At 38.8% G+C, this 19735-nt stretch overlaps 1 protein-coding gene across 1 annotated transcript in view; it reads right to left on the reverse strand.

Moving 5' to 3' along the window:
• The window catches only part of LOC150076546 (serine/threonine-protein kinase unc-51-like), a 462846-nt gene that overhangs the window by 359911 nt on the left and 83200 nt on the right, over positions 1–19735 (reverse strand). The window contains exons 5-6 of the mRNA XM_090387194.1: positions 8143–8179; positions 1160–1210 (exon numbers count right to left, since the gene is read on the reverse strand). Coding sequence (XP_090243320.1) covers positions 1160–1210; positions 8143–8179 — 88 coding nt within the window. The remainder of the gene's footprint in view (positions 1–1159; positions 1211–8142; positions 8180–19735) is intronic.

Raw genomic sequence — 19735 nt, forward strand, 5'->3', positions numbered from 1 at the left:
AATAAAAAACCCAGGGTGCACTAGGCAGATAAAGAACACATTTCACAATAATGCTGGTTAAGTACTCGATGACAGTATGAGCAATGTGAGGCCTCACACTGTCATGATGCAGCATTCACTCATATTGGAAAATGTGCCAAGCAACTCTGTTCGAAAGGTATTAATTGTGATATTTGTCAATAACTTACACACATAACAAGGAGGCATGGACAGCAAGGGAGAAATTCAAATTTTTTTTAAAATAAGAATGCAAAGACATATGACAGTGCAAAATCCCGTTGACACTAGACAACTGTTCTGCTCACCACATAGATAGATCACACCCAATGTTGAATTGCTGTATTTAGCACCAAACAAAACCTGTGTTCTGCAGCCAACCAACCAAGGCATCACTCAAAATATAAAGAGCCATTACAGAAAAATACTTTTGTAATCATATTTGGTGCAATTTACATATGGATGTTCATAGGATAATTTACAAAAAATGGATGATTTTAGACACGTTGGGCCTTGTCATCAGTGTGGCAATTTGTAACTCCTCCGACAATAGCCAACTGTTTAAGAAAAGTGGGCTATCTTCATAGTGATTAACAGCAATATATATGTCCCAATGGTTCTGGAGACTGTTGCCTTCGATAACGACTTAGCTACTTCAGTTGTGTGTGACCCCCATGACTGACGAATCAAAAACTGCTGCGAGAAATAATGTCAATACTACTTTGCCAACTGAGGAGGTTGTTTTTAAGGCTTTAAATACCCTTAAAAGGTATGTGTCCAGGATGCCAAACATGCCGATTGATATCTGTGAAAAAGTTGAAGCCATTAAGCAACACACTGCACTAGGGAAAACTGGAGCACTAGGAATTGCAAGGTGGCACCATTTTTGCTATTATAAGGTTTTGGCCACAGTAAGGAGCTGTGTATTTAACAGTGTATATCGTCATTAACCTGGCAGGTTAATAACAATATACACTTTTAAATAACTAGTGTGAATTCATAGAATTAATGCATTAAACAATAAATAAATAATGAGGTGCACATGCTGCACACCTCAAGAGAGCCTTCACAATGCGTGCAGTTTCGGACTTCACTGTCCAAGTCATATATTGACACTATTTTATTATTAGAAATTATATAAATAATATAAAAAATAACTTACCTATCTGCCTTAAAAACAGCCTGATGGTGTCTTCACTTAGAGTACCCTTAGCTTAAATGAGATAAACTAGATTAAAATGTATATAGGACAATTCCAAATTAAAACAAATTTTATAATATACAAAAGATGCAGCAAAAAATAACCATAAATATCCAGCAAATAAACAACTTCTGAAGAATACAGAAGTTTCAAATATACACATATGGTGTTGTGAGACTTATTTTAGTAGGTGTTCTGTGTCGCCATAACCTTATAAGCCAAAATGAAATGATTTAGAACAATCCCCTCTATCTTACTCAGTCACAGAACCATTTTCTAAACCCAATTTTTTGTGGAAAATTTAGGTTTGCACAACATGTTTGAAAACAGCATATATATTTATACAAGGTAGGATCAAAGGTTCTTGGCTGAATCTGTTAAAAACTCTGAACATCAAATAAAAGAAACTTTATTTTGTAACCTACATTCCAGAATTTTTACCACTGGTGATGTTTTGGTTGTACGTGTGTAAAAGTTTATTTTGATATGTTGTTGGTAATAAGTAATTTGATATTAATAATTTTAATTTTAAATAATAAAAATAATTTTAACTTTTTGAAGAACGATTTAAAAATTTCAAAGGAAGTATGGCCTTCAAAGATGGCGAATTATGAGGTTATTGAGTAAAATTATAACTACAAGGTTAGAGTAGAGTACTGATTTCTGTGTGTTAAAAGAAGAGGATGGGTTTACCGCTAGAAAATTATGAATTGATATTTTCACTTTAAGGCAGATCATACAAAAAAAGAATCGCCAAAAGGCAAGGAACACATTTTGCTTTGTGGACCTTGAAAATACCTAATATTCAGTTTCCATTAGCAGACTCTGGGGAATCAATGTGGAGGATGAATGTGAGCAAGTTGATCATCAATTCGATTAAGAGAGCGTATAAAAGTTGCAGAGTAAAATGTGGCAGACTGGTATCACCTCAGTTTGTGACATACAAAGGCCTGAAACAAGGATGCAAGATGTCACCGACCCTATTTAAGATCTAGCTGGATGCAATAGAAGTGTATTGGAACACTTCATGTAGAGTTATGGGAATTGAGATTGGGGCGGTGTCATTCATTGCTATTATTGGCCGACAACCAAGTGATAATTCTCAGGATCAGAAATGACATTGACTTTGTGGTAAGGAAATTGGTAGATATTTACAGCATGGAAGATACTAAAGTTAGTTTTACAAAGATATAGTATTAAGTTCTTTTCTTCTTTTCCTTGGTCGGATTACTGTTTCAAAACTTCTGATATCAACGTTTGCTCAGATCGTGTCAGTAAAATTTTTTGTAGAAATGGGATCCTTTATTTCACACTCCACCTTAAAATGTCGTCCTTTATCTAAACTTTGGTTTTCCAATAAATGTGTGCTAAGGCTGTTCAAGAAAAGAATGTTGCATATCGTAATTGGCTTGTTTCCAATTCTTCATTTTCATTTTCTGCCTACACCAAAGCTCACAACAATTATAAAGCAGTTATTAATCAATCCAAACTAGATTTTGAACAGGCTAAGGGCAGAAAACTTGCTTCTTGCCCTAATGGTAGCCGAGCATTCTGGTCTCTTGCCAAAGCTATTGGCCGCAACTTTTGCCCATCTCTGCTCCCTCTGATTGTCACTTCATCCAAGGATGGAGCCTACCCCCTAGCATCCCATTTTTCTTCCAACTCATGTATTAATGATCTTGGTAAAACACCTCCCAACATTCCCAACATGCTTCATTCAATGCCTCCTATGGTCTTCCATCAAAAGGATGTCAGAAGGATTTTGACGAATCTTGATGCTCAGAAAGCTCCAGCTCCTGATGGTATTTCTCCACTTGTTCTCAAAATCTGTGCTCCTGAACTTACTACCGTTCTTTGCCGCCTTTTTTATTCCAAAGGTGTTTTTCCTTCTGCTTGGAAATTTGCTCATATTCAGCCAGTTCCTAAAAAGGGTGACAAATCCTTCCCATTGCAATTACTTCTATTCTTTCTAAAGTAATGGAGAAATCAATTAACTGCCAACTCTTAAACTACCTAGAAACCTTCCGTCTGATCAACGATCACCAGTATGGATTCCGTCAGTGCCAATCCACTGGTCATATTCTGGCTTATGTTACCTGTTTCAAATTCAATGGAAAAGTTCAGTGAAACACAAGCAGTTGCTCTGGACATCTCAAAGGCTTTCGATCATGTTTGACATAAAGGTCTTTTAAACAAGCTTCCATCTTATGGTTTGCCAACTGTTTTTTATAATTGATTATCCAGTTTTTTCTCTGATCACTCACTGAGGGTGATGGTGGATGGCTCTCTGTATTCTAACTTCTTCACTAATGCTGGTGTCCCCCAGGTTCAGTTCTTTCCCCCCCACTCTTTTCCTCTTGTATTTATGACCTTCTTCCGTTGACCGGAAATCCTATCCATAGTTTTGCTGATGATAGCACATTGCATTCCACTTTCCAGTTTGAGAAACCTTGCCCTGCTCAATCAGCATCAACTTGTTGAAATATCCGTTACCAGGTCCTTAAATGCTGATCTCCAGGTAATTCTCCAGTGTGGCAAGGACAACTTAGTTGATTTCAATCCTTCTAAAACTCAGTCTTGTCTTATATTTCGCAAAAAGGATTCTTCTGCTCCTATAATTATCTTTGGTGACACTCCGATTTCTAGACAAGATGATACATCTCTTTTGGGGATTACCCTGACTTCTATTCTCTCTTGGCACAAGCACATTACAAAAATATTGCTTCCTCTATATCTAAAAAACTTGGTTTTCTCTTTTGCTCTCGGCATTACTTTTCTTCCAAACAGCTGTACAAATCGCAAATCCACCCTACCATGGAATATTGTTCCCACATCTGGGGCGGCGTCCCCAAAACCTCTCTTGGGCTTCTTGATTCCATTCAGAAAAGGGCAATTAGGTTAATTAATGACTCCTCTCTAACAGTGTCTCTCCACTCGCTGTCTCATAGACATACTGTTTCTGCTGCATGCCTTTTCTACATCTACTTCCATGGGCACTGTTCTTCTGAATCTGAATTGGCTTCTATAATTCCCGCTCTCTCTTTCAAAACAGTCCAAACATGTGCCGCTGCCAGCCAACATCCATTTACTGTCCAACTTCAAACTCACAGAACCAACTTTTCATCTTCCTTGTTTAATCGTGGTCTAAAGTTGAAGATTCTGCTCGGACTGCAAACAAACTGAATAGGTGTTTTGCATTTGGGTTGGGAGAGCAGTAATTTATCAAATTCAATCACAGATCTAAATAAATTTTGTAATAACTGAGAGGAAAGTGGAAGAGCAATTATTGAAGAAAAACATAAAAAAAAAGACACATGGTCTTGATTACATCTATCCAATTATATTAAGAAAGGAGCAAAGGAAGTATGGCCTTCAAAGTATGTGACGGGCAATTAGGAGGTTACTGAGTAAAATTATAACTACAGGGTTAGAGAAGAGTACTGATTTCTGTATGTTAGAAGAAGTTGATGGATTTACTGCTAGAAAATCGTGAATTGATATTTTCACTTTAAGGCAGATCTTACAAAAAAAGAATTGCCAAAAGGCAAGGAACACATTTTGTCTTTGTGGACCTTCAAAATACCTAATATTCAGTTTCCGTTAGCAGACTCTGGGGATCAATGTGGAGGATGAATGTGAGCAAATTGTTCATCGATTCGATTAAGAGAGCGTATAAAAGTTGCAGAGTAGTTATTAAGTGTGGCGGACTGGTATCACATGACTTTGTGATATCCAAAGGCCTGAGACAAGGATGCAAGATGTCACCGACTCTATTTAAGATCTACCTGGATGCAGTAGCAGTGCATTGGACCACTTCATGTGGAGCTATGGGAATGGAGATTGGGGGCGGTGTCATTCATCACTATTACTGGCCGACAACCAAGTGATAATTCTCAGGATCAGAAATGACATTGACTTTGTGATGAGGAAATTGGTAGATATTTACAGCATGGGAGGTACTAAAGTTAATTTTACAAAGATATAGTATTAAGTTCTTTTCTTCTTTTCCTTGGTTGTTTGTTTGTTTGTTATTTGGTTTTTAGGAGCATTAGCAACTAAGGCCATATTGCTCCGGGAATATGCGGTGGTCATTCCATAACCTTTCCGCACCCTCCGTATTTGGTGGTGACGGGCTCGAACCCCGGTCTAATCAAGAAGCGTGTGCTACGCACTGCTGCTCCTTCCCACCTGGCTACGGAGGCGCCTCTTTTCCTTGGTCAGATTACTGTTTCAAAACTTCTGATGTCAACGTTTGCTCAGATCGTGTCAGTGAAATTATTCTTGTAGAAATGGGATCCTTTTTCCACACTCCACCTTAAAATTTCGTCCTTTATCTAAACTTTGGTTTTCCTATAAATGTGTGCTAAGGCTGTTCAAGAGAAGAATGTTGCATATCATAATTGGCTTGTTTCCAATTCTTCAGTTTCATTTTCTGCCTACACCCAAGCTCACAACAACTGTAAAGCAGTTATTAATCAATCCAAACTCGATTTTGAACAGGCTAGCTAACGATAGAAAACTTGCTTCTTGCCCTAATGGTAGCCGAGCATTCTGGTCTCTTGTCAAAGCTATTGGTCGCAACTTTTGCCCATTTCTGCTCCCACCTCTGTCAAAACCAGATGGGTCGACTGTCACTTCATCCAAGGGTAGAGCCTACCTGCTAGCATGCCATTTTCCTTCCAACTCATATATTAATGATCTTGGTAAAACAACTCCCAACATTCCCAACACGCTCCATTCAATGCCTCCTATGGTCTTCCATCAAAAGGATGTCAGAAGGATTTGGACAAATCTTGATGCTCAGAAAGCTCCAGGACCTGATGGTATTTCTCCACTTGTTCTCAAAATCTGTGCTCCTGAACTTACTACCGTTCTTTGCCGCCTTTTTTATTCCAAAGGTGTTTTTCCTTCTGATTGGAAATTTGCTCATATCCAGCCAGTTCCTAAAAAGGGTGACAAATCCCTCCCATCCAATTATCGTCCCATTGCAATTCCTTCTAACCTTTTTAAAGTAATGGTGAAATCAATTAACCGCCAACTCTTAAACTACCTAGAAACTTCCATCTGATCGCCAGTACGGATTCCGTCAGTGTCAGTCCACTGGTGATATTCTGGCTTACGTTACCCATTTATGGACAAATTCAATGGAAAAGTTCGGTGAAACACAAGCAATTGCTCTTGACATCTCAAAGGCCTTCAATCGTGTTTGGCATAAAGGTCTTCTAAACAAGTTTCCACTTATGGTTTGCCAACTGTTTTTTTTTTTTTTTTAGTAATTGGTTATCCAGTTTTCTCTCTGATCGCTCACTGAGGGTGATGGTAGATGGCTCTCTGTCTTCTAACTTCTCCTCTAATGCTGGTGTCCCCAAGGTTCAGTTCTTTCCCCCCCCCCCCACTATTTTCCTCTTGTATATTTATGACCTTCTTCCATTGACCGGAAATCCTATCCATAGTTTTGCCGATGATAGCACATTGCATTCCACTTTCCAGTTTGAGTAACCTTGCCCTGGTCAATCAGCTTCAACTTCTCGAATATCCATACCAATTCCTTAAATGCCGATTTCCAGGTAATTCTCCAGTGGGGCAAAGACAACTTAGTTGATTTCAATCCTTCTAAAACTCAGTCCTGTCTTATATCTCGCAAAAAGGATTCTTCTGCTCCTATGCTAACTCCCCTTCTCTCTTTCAAAACAGTCCAAACATGTGCTGCCACCAGCCAACATCCATTTACTGCCCAACTTCATACTCACAGAACCAACATTTCATCTTCCTTGTTTATTAATTCAACTGCCGTTTTCTGGAAAAATCTTCCTTCATACATATTTCCTAAAAATTACAGTCTACAGATGTTCAAGTCTAATGTCAACAAATATCTTCTTTCATCTTCTCAACCTCCAACCCATGCACGGTATTAAGTACTAAAGGTTCTAATACCTCTCGTGTTTGGGGTTTTCATAAAAAAAAAAAAAAAAAAAAAACCCAAATTAAGCACTACATTTATCAGTGTTGAATGTCAATTGGCACTTTTCAGTCCATATGTCTAATTTGTTCTTACGATAATACACTCTGATAACTTCCGTTAACCACCCCTGCAGACTTTTTTCTTATCATCGGCAAACTTTAACTTTTAACTTGATATTCCTTCATCAATATAGTTAGTAAATGCTGAAACACCTGGGAGACTCCATTAATAATATTAGTTCTATAAGAACAGTGGTCATTTATAACCATTTATACAGCATATTTTGACTCACCCTGTGTATATGCTCCAGTAAACATGTTTGTGTACCATGTTGAGGACAGATACAGTTTTGTTGAGAAGTGTATTTATTTACTGTTTGGGAGAGCTGCACTTGGCTTCCACCTGAGATCAGCTAACTAGAGCCATAAATGAAATGGTCTTTAAGAAATTTCCTCAATCCACAAAAGGATTTAAACCCACAGCAAAAAGCCAAGTTACCATTATTTCAAAGAGGAAATTTTTAATTATTCAAGAAATGAAAAAAGAACAGATAACATTTGTAAAGGAAAAATTGACATGTGAAAATAAATTTTCTGTTTATACTGAAGGATGACTATACAGTCAGTTAAAGTATGTGCATAAGATTTTTGACTATAATTCAGTCAAAAAACTTATGCACTCTTTTAGTTGACCACTCAGCTATGGCAGGCCTTAAAAAAAAAAAAAAAAAAAAAAAACGATTACTTTAAAAAGCAAGTATTAAATGATGAAAGCAGTGAAACAAGGAATCTTTAGAACAAATTAACTCAATTAATTGTAACAGAACTCAATATTTTAAAATTTCAAAAAATTATAACTTTCCATTTATATTAAGCAAGAAAATTACCCTGAAAAGAATTTTTGTTCCTTAATATAAATGGCCATAATTCAACATGTTATTATCTAAAACTATAAATATGTAATACTATGACTGTTTACTCACCATGAAGATAGTCTGCCAAATCCCCTCCATTGCAATACTAATAATGATAATAAAATTATTCAAAAACATCAAATTGGAAATAAAATGCAATGCATAGTGCACAATAAGTGCATCAGCATTAGTAAAACATTCAATAAATATAAAATTGAGATTCTAAGTGAGAGCTATAAGCAGTTTATTCACCAAATTACTTTATGCATGAAGAGAAAAAAATATATACCATATACTCTGACATATAAGTTGACTCAGTGTCAATGTACTGTATATGCAACTTATAAGTACGCTTTATTTTCTGCCTTGAAAATTCATCATATATTTGCCATATAAGTCAACCCCTTTATTTTTGCAATCATATTTTATATCTCACACAGTGATGTATTATAATAAAATTTACTTTTTAATTTAATTATTTCTGCCCTTCCTTTTAGAAGTTTGCATTGTGATGTTATTATTTGAACACTAAACTGTAAAGAAATGTGGTATGCTTAGACAGCACTCTTTTACATAGGTCACATAAGTCACTAAAATCATGAAACCAAAATCTAGACAAAGGTGACATCACTTTTATTCATGCAATATGTGTATACAGGTGGCTTTGAGCATATAATGCCATTTTCAGAATAGTGTTAAACAACAACAAAATGCACTTCAAAAGTGCATTTTGTTGTAATATTGATAGTGGATGTTATTTCTAACTGCCATCATCATCATAGCTTCTACTATAAAGAAGATGAAACAAAATAAGGTTTCACGCACAGAGACATGGAATTTGCCAAAAAATCGAATATATGTGCTGCTACAAGAAAAGAAAAGAAAAGGGAATAAAAAAATTGCGTTATGAAGATGTTGCAAATAAATTATTAATTAAAATTATTAATTAAAAATTAAATAAGAGTAGGAATAAATTACTGGCCTGAGTTGAAGAACCATGTACTGCAATGAGATTGAAACCCAGCAGAATGGCAACATTATCACAAAAAATGAGGTCTGCTTATTTCCACAAAAGTGGGTCAAATGAAAACTTGAAAAGAGTAAGGATTTCAAGGCAAAAGCTAGCTGGTGTATTTTCTTTATAAACAAAAAATTTCTAGTTTTTTGAAACAGAAGATCAGGCAGACAGAAGCCAATCTCGATAACAAACTCGTCAGTCTTCACAAATTTATCATAAAAATTCAGAAAATGTATGAATGTCCATTATTTCTGATTGCTAAGATAAATGAAATATTGATTAATTTTAATATGACTGGAACATCATAGTACAATTTCTGCAAACCAAGTGTTCAACAGACTTTAATGCACCAGTGTTAAAGGAAAATAGTTCAAACAATCGAAATAAGTTACAAAGTAAGCAAAAAAATAAATAAATAAAAAAAAATACACACACACACACACACACACACACTGGTGTTCAAAGAAAGTGCATCACCACTTAAAATTGTAATTGTCGTCCGAATTATGTACATATATGGCAATATTTCTTATAGATTGCATCAGATAAGATTTACACGTGCAGGTGATGACGTAATAATGCATCAGCTGTTACTTTCAGCTATATAAGCATGCTCTGGAAGAGTTGCAGTCATTCCTTGCTTGTGTCAGGATGGCGAGTTACGTGCAGTTGACGCCAAGAAGAAAGAGTGCTATTGTGGCTTTACGTGAGGAAGGATGTTCTTCCCTTCATATTGCTTATGGAGTGTCTTGTAATCAATCGACAGTGAGTAGATTTATTTCCAAACTCAAGAATACTGGTTCTGCTGATATGAAATGATATGTAACAAGTTTCTACGCCAAAACAGGACTGCGTTCTGAAGCACTTATGCCTTAAAAACCGTAAAGCTTCTTCATCTGAGCTGAAAAGAGAATGGGAAGAACATACAGGAGTGGCAGCAAATGCACAGTAACAGTCAGAAGACGCCTCTTCAAAAATGGACTTGTAGCCTATCGTCCTAAGAAGGCCCTCCTCACACAAAAAATGAAAACAGCCCAATTAATTTGGTGTAAGGAGCATGTCAAATGGACCACCAAGCAGTGAAAATCAGTTAATTTCTTGGATGAGAAGAAATTCAACCTGTATGGCTCTGATGGGAGACAAACAATTCGTTGTAGACGTGGTGAAGAATACTATGCAGACTGTATGGTGTGTACAGTGAAATTCCCTACCAGCCAAATGATATGGGGATGCATTTTATATCATCCGCAGTTTATAAAAGGTTCCGTAAATGCCAATGGATACCTGGCTATATTGGAAGGCAAATTGCTGCCAACCATTAGAGCCCATTTCAACCTGCCAAGTAACTGTATCTTTCAAAACGACTCTGCTCCTTGTCATTGGGCAAAAAGTGTAAGTAGGCACTTCTGTAGTTATTTTAGCTTCATTTCTGCATTACAGGTTCAACAGTAATGTGTTTACATTTGCTACAGGTGAAAAAATAGTTGGAAGAACGGTCCATTACAACTCGTAGCTGGCCAGGAAACAGTCCGGACCTGAATCCTAGAGAACTGTTGGTATCATGTGGAATCTGCAGTTGCCATAAAGAAACTAAAGACTCTCCGTGAACTTCAGGAAGCCATAATTCTTGTTTGGAACCAAGAACTATCAGTTGTATCTTAGCAATAAATAAACTCATACACCAACCATAAGAATAAGTATTTTACTGCAACTGAAAATTTACAAATTAAAAAAAATAAAATTAGTACACTATGTATTTACAAAAACTGATATTATAATAAATTAAATTATGTACATTGTGGAAACATTAAAACTGTAATAAAATCCTTGCAATAAAATACACTAAAATAAAACGGATTAAAAGCGATAAAAACGATAAGAAACCTGGAGCTTTCGGAAACATCGGCTTCCTTCCTCAGCAGTAACAAAACTTCCTGCAACACTTCCTTATATAACAGGCTCACGGTACTTATTCACGTGGTTCAGCGTGTATACTGTTTCCAGTTCAGACCATCGGCGGATGACCATGGGACCGAGTTCAGACCATGGGAGTTTAGATAATTTTAAATACAACACGCGCTCACTTTTCTTCCATTTGCCAACTGATGACGGTTTACTCACAAAAGTCCTTCGTAACGACTATTGGCACCACCGGTCTTCTCTCTTTTTTCATTTACGTTTTTTAACCTCTTTATGACAATCAAGGATTGGAGATCTGCATTTCTACTTCCTTGCGCTCATTTTAAAATCTGTTTAAAATATTTTCACCCCATTTCCCGCCTTAGTTCTTTTTAATGCTTCTTCCAACCTAAATTTAACCACCATCTACCAAAAAATATTTTATTGCAGATTTATACAAGGTGAGTACCGTTTTCTAAGCATTTGCTATTCATTTTTTAGTCAGATTTATCACGGTATTATAAGGTTATTTCACTATTGTTTCCCTTGAAACTGATTGAAGTGATACTTCGTTAAGTTTTCGAAAAACCCAAAAATCAAATCTGAATCTCCTTCGCTTTCTAAAAAACTAATTAGCATATCAAAAAGTTTACAAATCTTGTTAGACAGTTTCCTTTAGAAAGCCATCTGACTTCTGTATGGAAAAGAACCCTCATATACTGTTCTTCATTATCGACACAAAATTTTCTGAAAAGACGACCATATTTGCTATGTGACTTTATTTTATTGATGTTTGTTTGTTTGTTTGTTATTTGGTTTTTAGGAGCATTAGCAACTAAGGCCACATTGCTTGAGGATATGCGGTGGTCATTCCCTGACCTTTCCGCATCCTCCATATTTGGTGGTGACGGGCTCGAAACCAGGTCTAATCAAGAAGCGTGTGCTACGCACTGCTGCCCCTTCCCACCTGGCTACGGAGGTGCCACTTTTATTGATGGTTTTAATAACTATACTGAGAGATTGACAAAGAACTGGACTAATATTTTTTTGCAACCAGATGATGTCAGTGCACAATGCAGTGTATTGCAAGAACGTCGGGGCATACCTCCTTTAGATAGGCTATAAAACCTTTATGCCTTCCAACCATGGTGGTAACACCATCAGTGGCACAAGATACCAAATTTTCCAATGGTACTTGTTTTTCATCAAACCATGTTTTTACAGCAGCAAAAAGGGATGCTCCAGTACAGTCAGTTTCTATAGATTTTACAAACAACATCTCTTCTTGTAATTTACAAGCATCATCAAACGTACGCCATTAGAAGGGCCTTATTGTCAGTAACTGTGGATTCATAAATTTGAATAGAAAATTTTCTCGTTTTTAGAGCATCAATTGGCTGCTCTTAAATGTTAACCGACATCTCATCGATTTGTTTTAGAATTGAATCACTGCTCAATGGCAATGCTTTTAAAACACTGGAAGGATTTTGATGCATCACTTGAAATTATAGTCTTTATTGCAGGTCATACAACACTCAGCAGCTGTATGAGCACTACCAGTTTGTGCAATGATTTCTACAATTTTATAAGACGCAATCATTCCGTCGTCATTTGATTGTGTGTTCTTCTTAAATAAGGAAATAACAGTGCCGCGTTGCTCGATATTCTGTTTTAAATTTTTAAAATATTTGATATCCTGATACCTTTTTAGTCAGATTTATCACGGTATTATAAGGTTATTTCACTATTGTTTCACTATTGTTAATCTAAATTTCTTGATAGTCTCATAGCCCCATTTGAAAAAAACTATTACACATAAGAAGTGTAATATTACCATAAGCTAGGTATTCATCCAGATACTGTGGACACTTTCTTTTCAGCACTTGACATGACTGATGATGGGTTGAATAACTACAAAGAATTAAATAATAAAATATAAACTATTTTTATTTCAATCTCATAGCTCACAAAAGCACTGAGGATCAATAATAACCAACTTCTACAAGGAAGCAAATCAATAACTGTCACTTAGAAAGTAGAAACAATAGACAGAAACATTTCCCCATCCCATCCTTGCCTCATATATTGACCAATGCAACGAAAGAACAATAAATAAACCACGCCCATCACGCTATCAGAAAGGAACAAACACCAAAGATTGCGGAGACATTACCTCTGAAAGCACTTAGGCATTTAATGTCTATGAAAAGCAAAGGTAGTTGAATTAAACCATGCCCACTATCTTCTTCCTTTATCAAAATTTCTAACTCACTCCTAATATAATACACCGATGAGCCAAAACATTATGACCACCTACCTAATATGATTTTGACCCTCCACATGCAGCCAAAACAGCTCGTATCCGGTGAGGCATGAACACTACAAGATTTCTAAATGTCTTGTGGTATCTGGTACCAACACGTAACCAGAAGATCCTCTAACTCCCGTAAGGTCCGTGGTTGAGATGCCGCAGATTGGAGTTGCTATTCCAACACAAACCACAGATGCTCGATGTGATTGAAGTCTGAGGAATTTGGAGGCCAGGGCAATACCTGGAAGTCTTCCTCATGTTCCGCAAACCAGTCTCGAACAATCCGGGCATTGTGGCATGGCACATCATCCTGCCAAAAGATGGCACCACCAGAGGGTAAGACCACCATGAAAGGGTGTACCTGGTCAGCAATGATGTATACGTATATTTGGGTCTAACGCTCCTGGGATTTCTCCCATCTCCGTGTATGTACACTGTATCTGACAAACCAGAGATTTAAAAGTATATGGGTCATGTGGTGTGTAGCATGTTGTGCCTGTTGTCCATCCGACCTGTTAGCTGCCGGGCCCCTAATCGGACCGGATGTTACCATACCTCGCAATGGGGAGGCCGGCCAGGTGTTACCTATATAGTATTCGGGCAGGTCCTGCCTACTTTCATAAGATTTCAGTGGCTAGAACCTAAAAAAAAAAAAAAAAAAAAAGCGCTCGCTTTTAGTATTAGCGTTTGTTACAATAATTTAGAAGAAGCTTGTGAGGGGCTATAGAGAGTCTTATAATGGAGGATTTTAATTTCCCAGATATTGACTGGAATTTGTGGGTTGGTCACTCACACACACTAGCAAGGCTTTTGTGGATTTATTGGATGATTGTTTTCTACATCAGCATGTTCGGGAGGCAACTAGAGGGAGTAATACTCTTGATTTGATTATCAGAAGTGATTCTTCATGCATTAAGAATCTGCAGATAAAGGAACCACTAGGTGGCAGTGATCACAGTGTGCTGAAGTGGGATTTACTCAAAGAGGTAACTACCATCAGGGGTAAAGGGAAGGGTTATTGCTTTCGTAAAGGCGACTACAATGGTCTGAGACAGTATTTAAATTCTATACAGTGGGACCAAATGATGATGTTACCAACAGCACATTCAAAATTAGAAGCATTCAAAGAACTTATCTTGGAAGCTACTAGGCTTTACATACCAATTAAAAAATATTGTTCAAGTTTTAGGCTTAATTGGATGTCAGATGAACTAATGGGACATATGGCAGAGAAGAAAAATGCATGGGATACATACAAATTAACACATGACACAGAAGCCTATGATAGATACAAGTTGATCTGTAACCAAGTTACAAAGGAGGTTAGGCAGGCGAAGGCAGATTACAAGAAATCTTTGGGAAGGGATGCAAAGAAAAACAGCAAAGAGTTCTTTACTTATGTAAACTCTAGAAGGAAGGGGATGAATCAGATTGGTCCACTTGATATCGATGGTTCAACAGTTGATGATCCTGCTCAGGTAGCTACAAACTAAATGAATATTTTGCATCGACATTCACACATGAGGAGTTATTCAGCGAGGGGAATGCCAGAGGTGTATTCAACTCTGGAAGTAAGCTAGATAACCTTGTAATAACTGAGAGTAAAGTGGAGGAGAAATTGTTGAAGATAAACACAAGAAAGGCACCTGGGGTAGATGGGATCTATCCAGTTATATTAAAGGAGGCAGCAAAGGAAGTAAGCAAACCCTTAGCCATAATTATGAAAGCTTCCTTGGACTCAGGGGAGGTAACCATAGACTGGAGATGTGCAAATGTGACCCCAATTCAAAAAGGAGGATCAAAGGCTGACAAGTAATTATAGACCTGTGAGTTTAACTTCTATTCCAGGAAAATTAATGGAGGCACTGGTTAAAAAAGCACTGCAGGATCATCTAGACAAGACTTCAGTTATAGTTCAGACACAGCACGGTTTTGTTAAGGGGAAGTCTTGCCTGACCAATTTGATTGGATACTATGATGCAGTCACAAAAGAACTGGATGCAGGGAATAACTTTGATATTATATACTTGGATCTTAGAAAGGCTTTTGATACTGTTGCACATGAAGACTGCTACACAAATTGGAGCAGTGTGGCATTGGAGGCAAATTTCTGCTATGGATAAAGGGGGTGATTGAGGGGGAGAAGACAGATAGTGGTAATCAATGGACACTGCTCATCATGGACTAATGTTATTAGTGGAGTCCCTCAGGGTTCAGTGTTGGGTCCATTATTGTTTTCTTTATTTATAAATAATATTGATGATGGTATATCAAGCTTAATGTCCAAGTTTTCAGACGATACAAAGGCTGGCAGGGTTGTTAAGGACACTACTGACGCTATGCTGCTGCAACAGGATCTGGAAAAGTTGAGCAGATGGGCTGAGAGGTGGCAAATGAAATTTAACATTGACAAATGTAAAGTACTACATATGGGAAACAGCAACCCCAGAGCAACGTAGCAACTCTGTGGTACTACACTAAGAGTGGTAGAGAATGAAAAGGACCTGGGGGTAATTGTGCAGGCAGATATGAAGTTCTCTGCGCATTGCAGATGGGCTGCAAGAGTAGCTCATGGTGGCTTGTCAATAATATACAGGAATTTTTCTAGCAGGGATAAGGAGGTGATTATTCCCTTGTATAAGGCAATGGTCAGGCCACACCTTGAGGTCAGGCCACACTGTATACAGGTCTGGAGGCCTCATTTCAAGAAGGATGTAGAGCTGCTGGAACGCGTACAGAGAAGGGCAACAAGATTAGTGAATGGAACAAAGGGTTGCTCTTATGAAGAAAGGCTTAAGTTTTGCAAATTACAGTGTCTGGAGACTATGCACTGGCGAGGTGATCTGATGGAGGTGTATAAAGCCTTGAATGGTTTGAGCATGCTCAATGCTGATGGGATTCTTCCTCTTGCTCAGAATAATCACCTTAGAGGGAATAAATTCAAATTGAGGAAAGACAGAAGTAGGATAGATGTTCGGAAATTTGCCTTTAGCCAGCGGGTAGTTGGTTGATGGAACAGACTTTCATTCCTTGTTGTGGAAGTTGATAGCCTAAATAAATTTAAGGTTCAGCTGGACAGGTATTTCGAACGAACGGAGGGGTGAAGTGGAAGTTTTTTTTTTTTTTTTTGGCTGATGCTGCATAATCTTGCTTTCTTGCATCATATGCCTCTAGTAATGCTAATGCTATACGCCGAAATAATATTTTCTATATGCCTAAATGGGCTGGGAAAGAAATTTTGATGTAGTTAAATTTGTTTACATATGGCTGAAAATGCTGTGAAACTCAACAGTAAAGCATGTGGGAAGACTAAAGACTGGAGGGAAGAAAAGGAAGTAAGGGGCCGATAGAGAGGATGGCCCCACGATTGTAGTGGAACAGGCCCGTGCCCCACCAGAGGGAAGGGCTTTCCCCCCCTCTCCCTACAGGAGGGGAAAGAAAACATCATTCACGAGAGAAACAGTGTATAATGAGTCATATGGCCACCTTGGATGTCCTTTAGTCCTGATGCCCAACAAGGCAAGATGAAGTTCTTCTGGTCTTCTGTGGTGTCTCTGACCAAGTTGAGTCATAGTCTTAGTTGTGTTTCCATTACTCTGGGCCATTGAGGGATGGCTGTTGTCTCATGATTGATATTGTCCTATTCGTGGATTTATGAACTTTTGGGATACCTCCACTCAAGGGAAGGGGAAGGTCCGTTGTCTTGTGAATAGATTTTGCGCAAAAGGTGTGAAGGCTTTGTAAGTCTCTTCCTCTTGCAGAACAACAGCCTCCTGGTTTTGAAGAAGCGAGTGAATCTTGGTGTATATTGACATCTGAAGTCGTCGTAGTGATCACAGTCATAGACCAGGAGTTCCCAGGACTCCTCCCTGTCCACAGGAGCACCGCAGAGTAGATGAGATTCCAAAGTCATATAGCCTCTTTCTAAATGAGCCATGTCCAGTCAATAGGTAGGTGGTTTGGAGTCCGGGCAAAAACCAGACTGGGGAGAGTGGATAAACTTGTCCGACATCCAGTATAAACCTCTTAGTAATGGAGCCTTTGTTAGTGAGGTTCCAGAGATTTTGCCATAGTGAAAATCCGTCTGTTTTAAGATGAGTTTTATTCGTGCCATTTTCTACAAGGCCAGGAAGTAGCCCACTGAGAGACAACGGTTGAGGAGTCCTAATATTGTGTTTGGTACATTTTCTACTACCATCTTGAGCATCTTGGGGTCAATTTTATCTATACCAGGGGTCTTTCTATTTTTCATCCTCGCTGCCGCTATGCTGAGCTCCATTGGTGAGAAGGCAGGTTCAACAGCTGTGGTTGTGTATAAGTTAACTTGAGGCTCAGTTGCAGTGGAACAGGCCCGTGCCCCACCAGAGGGAAGAGATTTAGGGAAGGGGAGGAGTGTGGGGAAAAGCTCCCTCTCCCTACAGGAGGGGAAAGAAAACACCATTCACGAGAGAAACAGTGTATAATGAGTCATATGGCCACCTTGGATGTCCTTTAGAAGTAGCCCACTGACAGACATCGGTTGAGGAGTCCTAATATTGTGTTTGGTACATTTTCTACTACCATCTTGAGCATCTTGGGGTCAATTTTATCTATACCAGGGGTCTTTCTATTTTTCATCCTCGCTGCCGCTATGCTGAGCTCCATTGGTGAGAAGGCAGGTTCAACAGCTGTGGTTGTGTATAAGTTAACTTGAGGCTCAGTTGCAGGAAGGAAGCTACGGTGCGAGATATTGTCTATAGAGGATTTCCATGTTCTGGTATAGGTTCCCTGAGCTGTCTCGGTTGCCATTATGACTTCCTCTCTGCGGAGTTTGTTTGTGGTGACCCAATACACCACTCCCCAGGGATCAGCATTTCCTTCTGTATTTACTAGGTTTTCCCATGAGGCTTTCTTTCTTTTCTTTATTTTAGCTGTGTAGTCATTTCTGATCTCACAGCACTGTTGATGTAGTACATCGACATCTGCCTGTGGCCAGGATCTACGTGCCTTCTGAAATGCCTTGGGGGCACTATTTACCCTTTTCTGGAGATCTGTGAGCTCTGACACTTGCAGAACAGATTTGATGAAGGCATCTTCTTCTTCTTGACGGCTATATCTACCACTTCTGTGATTAGTATGAGTTTAGGTACGTGGTAGACATCAGAATGCCAGGCACATGGGATGGTTGGACCCAGGGTATCCCAGCAGAACAATGCCCAAAGCATGACACCACCACCACCACCGGCTTGTTTTCGTCCCACGGTGGATCCAGGTGCACCACCAAATACGGAGGATGCAGAAAGGTCAGGGAATGACCACCGCATATCCCGGAGCAATATGGCCTTAGTTGCTAATGCTCCTAAAAACCAAATAACAACAATAACAGCATCCAGGTGCCATCACTTCCCCAGGTAAACGACGCACACATACCTGGCCATCCACATGGTGCAACAGGAAACGTGATTCATCAGACCAGACAAACTTCTTCCAATCACTCAAGGTCCAGTTTCGATGCTCGTGTGCCCATTGTAGGCACTGTCGCCAGTGAACCGCAGTTAGCATGGGTACTCAGAGCAGCCTGCGGATACACAGCCCCATTTTCAGCAGGGTTCGATGTACTGTGTGTTGTGACACATTATTCCCTTCACTAGCATTCCAATTACCGGCAAGTTTCACCACAGTCACCCTTCTGCTGCGACATACCATCCGGGAGAGCCATTCACTCACCTCGAGCCATGGTCGTCTATCCACCGGCGGTACGTGGGTTCTCCCTCCTCGGACCACTTTTAGTAGATACTAACCATGGCTGACCATGAGCACCCCACCAGCCGTGCCGTTTCAAATATACCCTCAACCCAGTCGTCTGGCCATTACAATTTCGTCTTTGTCAAACTCGTTTAAGTCCACAGCCTTTCCCATCTGAAGAACAAGAGTAACACTGATTAATGGAGCTCAGTATTAGGTGTTTTTAATACTATGTCCCAACCCGTGCATGCGCCGTAGTTCACCTGCAGCTGCTTCAATTTGCATAACGACTCGCTGGTCATTATGTTTTAGCTCATCAGTGTATACCTATATGTTAAAAATTAGTTATCCGAGGGAAAAGCCCAATGAGAGAAATTAAATATTAAGGAATAAGATGTCATTGGACAGGGTTGAACTTTGGAGGGTCACAAACCATTATAATACCCATGATTTTTCCCACCCCCCCAAAAAAAAAACAATTTTCGCCACCTTGGGGGAGATATCACCCCTGTTAATAACCTCTATGATAGAGTAAGAGCAGCGGGCTTGTGTATCCTATTTATCACTAACGTTGATTTGGTAGAGTAAGTAGTGGGCATGAACATAAATTACACTGTTCATGATTTTGGTTCTAGCTGTTCGAAATTTAGTAGGTGTCATCAAAGATGTTTACACAAAAAAACATCTTTCTTTCGTGCGTGGAAGGCGCG

This window comes from Mastigoproctus giganteus, chromosome 13 (assembly GCF_048544385.1).
Source record: "Mastigoproctus giganteus isolate SK-2022 chromosome 13, ASM4854438v1, whole genome shotgun sequence".
Taxonomy (NCBI): domain Eukaryota; kingdom Metazoa; phylum Arthropoda; class Arachnida; order Uropygi; family Thelyphonidae; genus Mastigoproctus; species Mastigoproctus giganteus.